The 4,862-nt window shown below is 56.0% G+C and overlaps 1 protein-coding gene across 1 annotated transcript; it reads right to left on the reverse strand.

The window, feature by feature from the left end:
- Positions 1–929: 929 nt before the first annotated feature.
- On the reverse strand, positions 930–3,221 carry OLIG3 (oligodendrocyte transcription factor 3). Its single transcript, XM_015620598.3, has one exon. It carries the CDS (start codon positions 2,955–2,957, stop codon positions 2,136–2,138), a length of 822 nt encoding a protein of 273 aa, XP_015476084.1. The 5' UTR covers positions 2,958–3,221; the 3' UTR covers positions 930–2,135.
- Positions 3,222–4,862: the final 1,641 nt, after the last annotated feature.

Genomic DNA, 4,862 nt, shown 5'->3' on the forward strand with positions numbered 1-4,862 from the left:
GGAAGGAAGGAAGGAAGGAAGGAAGGAAGGAAGGAAGGAAGGAAGGAAGGAAGGAAGGAAGGAAGGAAGGAGCAGAGGATGACTTTTTTACAACGTGATTTGTTGTTTCGTGTTTTCGAGGCAAATACACATTCTTTTCATTTTCAAATGTTTGTGTTTGCGTGCTTATGTCTTAACGCTGACTTGGGTGCTGCAGTATTGCACAGCCCGCTCACAGCCACGGATCTCCCCTGGGGACCTTTCTGAAAGTTCTTTGGCATTTCGGTTTAAATGCCCCATCCATCCTTTCTGTCACTGCTCAACTAACGACTCAGGGGGAGTCGCCTTCCGCTGTTTCTTCAGGTGCCTCCCGGACATCCCCTCCCGCGTAAGGCCGGGGTGCAGGACCGCGCTCCCGTGTGCGGAGCCGCAGGGCGCTGTCAGCCGCCAGCCGCGCTCATCTCCACGGACAGCCGCCTCCCGGCGGGGCAGTACTGCCTTTCCCAACTCTGTCCAGCCCTACCATTTCCCTCTCGAAAAAAAAAAAAGGATTGAAAGCAGGATCTCAAAAGAAAAAAAAGTTACTGCCCACAAAGGCCCCAGCGCCCCTCCCCAGCGCTGCCCGCGGCTCTTCCTCCCGAGCCCGGCGCTGGCTGCGGGACTGGCCATGGGCCACCCCAATTCCTGTCACTCCCATCCCGCTGGGAGGCTGCCGAAAGCTGTCCGGCAGCTCGCACACACCTGAAGACGTCGGGTTCGTGTCTGCTTCCGAGGCAAGGCACACGGAGCTGGGCCAGCCTCCTCCAGCTGGGCCCGGGAAGTCCTGGTGGAACCCAAAGCGATCAAATACGGCGCCTTTTCTCGGCTTCCAGTCCCGGACAAAAGCGAAACAGGCAGCTTGGAATTAATTTTTTTACTTTATTTGGAAATCTCATCCAGAAACACTGGTCAATAATAAATATATCGATAGTTATTATCAAGAATATATAAAAAATAAAAGACATGGTGGTGTCTTTGAGGCCCCAACCGAAAACAAACAAACAAACGAAATGAAGAACAACATTATTTCAAGCAAACTCCCAGGAAAACATATCGAAAAGGAAACAAAAAGCAACAAAGCTTCCGATTTAGATATACAAATCACCGATCTGGCAAGAGCTGATCCCGCATGCAAAACCAAACGAGAGCAAAAATTTAAAAAACAAACAAACAAACAAAAAACCAGCAAACACGAATAAACCCGGAGCCAGCGACAGAAATTCATGCCCCAGACAGCTAAATCAGCACACTTCACAGAGAGCAGGAGATGGGAGATTGGGTAAAACAGATCTGCTGGGGGGTTGTGCTGTGTTTTGCACTATTTTCCTCTTTTTTTTCTTTTTTTTTTTCTTTATAGAGGGAAGAAGAAAACTACCACAAACAAAACCGCATCATACCAAATCTGTAAAAACAAAACAAAGAAACCAAACGAATACCGAACCACAAAAACCCCAAACCATAAACCACAGTCAGAAACTTTAGTGAATTCCCTCGGAAGTCCCTGTTGCCAGGGGAGCCGCCTGTGGCCGGTCCCCACGGGTGACAAACTGGGGTGGAAAGCATGCATGCACTCTCTGGTCTACCTTGGGCCGCCACTGCGCCGCAGCAGCCACGTTTGGAAGGGGAAATTTTGGAGGTGTCGCCGTGCGAAAGGAAAGAAAGGAAAAGCCCGGGAAAAAAAAAAAAAAAAAAAAAAGGAAAAAGAGCCCCAAACCGATTTCATCGTCTCTTGGTAGCTGCGAACACTACAATGACAACCATGTCTTTTTTTTTTTTTTTCCTTTTACATACATTTTAAGGAATCATTTACATTTGATTACCATCAGCGGCATTATTATTATTATTATTATCATTATTATCATTATTATTATTATTATTATCATCATCATTCTTTTTACAACAGGGACTTTTCCAGTTTAGTATAATAAGAAAACATCGCCCGAGGAGCCGGGTAGAACATTACCTTTGCAAGGTCCTTACTACACTAATCCCGTGTTACAGGGGGCTTGGAGCGGGGGCAGCGGGGGCAGGTCCGTCGGCGGCCCGAGGGGGACCGACCGCAGCCCCGTCTCCGTCCGTGGGAGCGCCGGCTCCGGCGCAGCCCCAGCCCCGCCGAGTCACTTCAGGAGGTCCTTGGTCTCCCCCGAGATCCTGGCCATGTTGGAGGCGGTGAGGGCCGAGAGGTGGGGCGGGGGAGGCATCTGGCAGATGGTGCAGGGGCACGGCAAGCCCGCCCAGTGTTGGAAGCCGCTGCCGAGCTGCAGGGCGGGGGGTGTCGAGGGGGTCTTGAGCAGGGAGTGTGGGGGCCGGATGGTGCCGATGGCCGGCAGGGAAGCGGAGAGGGAGGAGGAGGTGTTGGCGGAGGACAAGGCACTGCCGAGGATGGGATGCACCTGGTGCACGGTGCCGGCGGCGTGGGGCGGGTGCCCGGCAGAGTGTCCCACCGTGCCGCAATGAAAGGCCGAGTGGTGCCCCCCGTAGATTTCCCCAACGAGCCTCTTCATCTCCTCCAGGGAGCTGGTGAGCATCAGGATATAGTTTCTGGCTAGCAGGAGAGTGGCGATTTTGGAGAGTTTTCTCACAGAAGGTCCATGAGCGTAGGGCATCACCTCCCGCAGTCCGTCCATGGCGAGGTTGAGGTCGTGCATCCTCTTACGCTCCCGGCCGTTGATCTTCAGCCGCAGCTGCTGCAGGTCCTGCTCCGAAAGCTGCTTCTTGATTTTGTACTTGCTGCCTTCCCCTCCGGCCTTGGAACCGTTCCTGGTGAGGCCTTCCCCAGACATCTTCTGCACCAGATCGTTCTGGGTGGAGGAGACTGAGTTGAGCCGGCTGTCTTGGTGGTGGTGATGGTGGTGGTGGTGGTGATGGTCTCTCAGGTACATCTCATCCATGTCTGGTGAGGAAGCTCTGCTGGAGACAGAGCTGGAGTCAGAATTCATTGTATTCGGGCTTCTGAGCAAGAAACTCTTCCCTGCTCTGGAGGTCGCGGAAGAAGACAACTCTCCTTCAAAAAGCAACAAAAACAAAACGAAAAGGAAATAAACGGACGGAAGGGTCTGCCAGCAAAGGACTGGAAATGCTGGAGAAAGAGGGAAAAAGCCCCTCAGGCCCCTCTCTCTCCAACGTCTCTCTCTCTCTCTCCACCCGGTTACTCAGCCTGTTTACAGGATGGCTAGTTAGTGTATGCTTGGACTAACCTCAGCTTGAAAAAGAGGGGCTTTTATAGAGCTGCAGCAGAGAGCAGAGACAAAAGGAGCCCTCCTATGTATAATGGTCTAGTTAGGATGACGTGCCATTATTCAGGGCGGTGCGCTTTGACTGTCCCATTTAGCAAGGACCCCTATTCATATTCATTGTGGTGCCACCCGGGACACCTCAGCCACGGACCATCAGGAGTCAAGGAGACACAAAACCCCTCTGATTGACACCGCACACTCATCGCTCCGTGTGCGCGCCTTCTCCTCCCCCTGCCTTCTCATTTCCAATATAAAACCTCATCCCGTCTACAGTAGGGAGGCAGGGGGCTGAGAGGGGCTGCGCGCCTGCGAGGGGCCGGCCAGCGAGCCCCGGTCGCGGGCGGCAGCGGGCAGAAGCCGCCCGGGGCAGTCTCTCCGCTACGGCGGGAGGGGTTGGGGGACGTCGGTCGCCCCCGTCCTACAGCATGCCCGGCTCCAGCCGCGACTCCACGCTTTGTTTGCCTTTCCCTCCCCCTTTCCCTGTCCCCCCCGGCCGGGGCGTGTGGTGCGGCACCGGCCGGCCCTCGCCTGGGCGGGCTGGCCGCAACTGCCTCGTACCTGGGTAGCCGCTTTGTTTAAATGAGCGATGATGACTCGGGCATCAGCCGCGGGAAGGTGCGGGCTGGGAAACCCGCCTCCCCCCGGGCCAGTGACTCCCTTTAAATACACGGGGAAAGCCAGGGTGCGGCGGCAAGCCGGTGTGCTTGGCGGCGGGAGGGGTGGCCGGCAGCCCCTGGGGCTCCGCTGACCTCGGGCTCCGGCGGGGGGGCGGCGGGAGCAGCCGTCGGTGGGACCGAGAGGGCCGGGCCGGCCGGGCCGAACGCAGGCGGGAAGGGAGCCAGCTCGGGGGGCAGCTCTGCAAACATCCCCAGGCGTTCGCGCCAGTAAGTAGATGGGTCCCGGCCACCGGCCGCAGGCGGCGGTGGCGCGGGGAAGGGAGGAGGGTGCGTGGGGCCGAGCTGGTGGGGGCTCGGCCGGGCAAGGCGGGCGGGGCACCCGGGGCGGCTGTCACCACCTCAGCTCTCGGACGAACCCCGTGTCTGCCTCTGCCCCGGGTGCGTACTGAACCGGCGTGGCCGCCTGCGAGGTCTCTTCGGATGGGGAGGTGATAATTCCCCTGCGGGGACGGCGGTGGGAGCATCCTTCGTGTCCGGGAAAGGGCGTGTGGTCGTCCACCGGATCCTCCCAGCCCCTGGCGGTGCGTACGCCAGGAGTGCGGGGCTGTCAGACAGGACAGGACGGGAGCCACCCGCGCCACCCATGGAACTCCCGGAGCCGGCCCTGGTGCCCCCCTCTCTCGGCGGAAACTGACGGGCTGAGTGTCCACTTTCCAAAAGGTGCTTAGGGCCAGGAAGAAATTTTGGCAGGACCTCGTTCCTCCATAGTGTCCAGGCCCCGAAGAGGGCGAAGAGTCAGAAAAAGAGAGATATTTTCGTCCGACTGAGTTTAATTGTGTTTAATCTGCTGAGCAAAATTAAAGCCTTCTGATTCCAGCACTGTCAGTAAATCCTGCGGTGAGGAAGAAAAGAAAAGAAAAGAAAAGAAAAGAAAAGAAAAGAAAAGAAAAGAAAAGAAAAGAAAAGAAAAGAAAAGAAAAGAAAAGAAAAG

This window comes from Parus major, chromosome 3 (genome assembly GCF_001522545.3).
Source record: "Parus major isolate Abel chromosome 3, Parus_major1.1, whole genome shotgun sequence".
Taxonomy (NCBI): domain Eukaryota; kingdom Metazoa; phylum Chordata; class Aves; order Passeriformes; family Paridae; genus Parus; species Parus major.

What these genes read in the sequence shown, in the direction of transcription:
- OLIG3 (XM_015620598.3), bottom strand. Translation starts at nt 2,957, where the DNA reads ATGAATTCTGACTCCAGCTCTGTCTCCAGCAGAGCTTCCTCACCAGAC.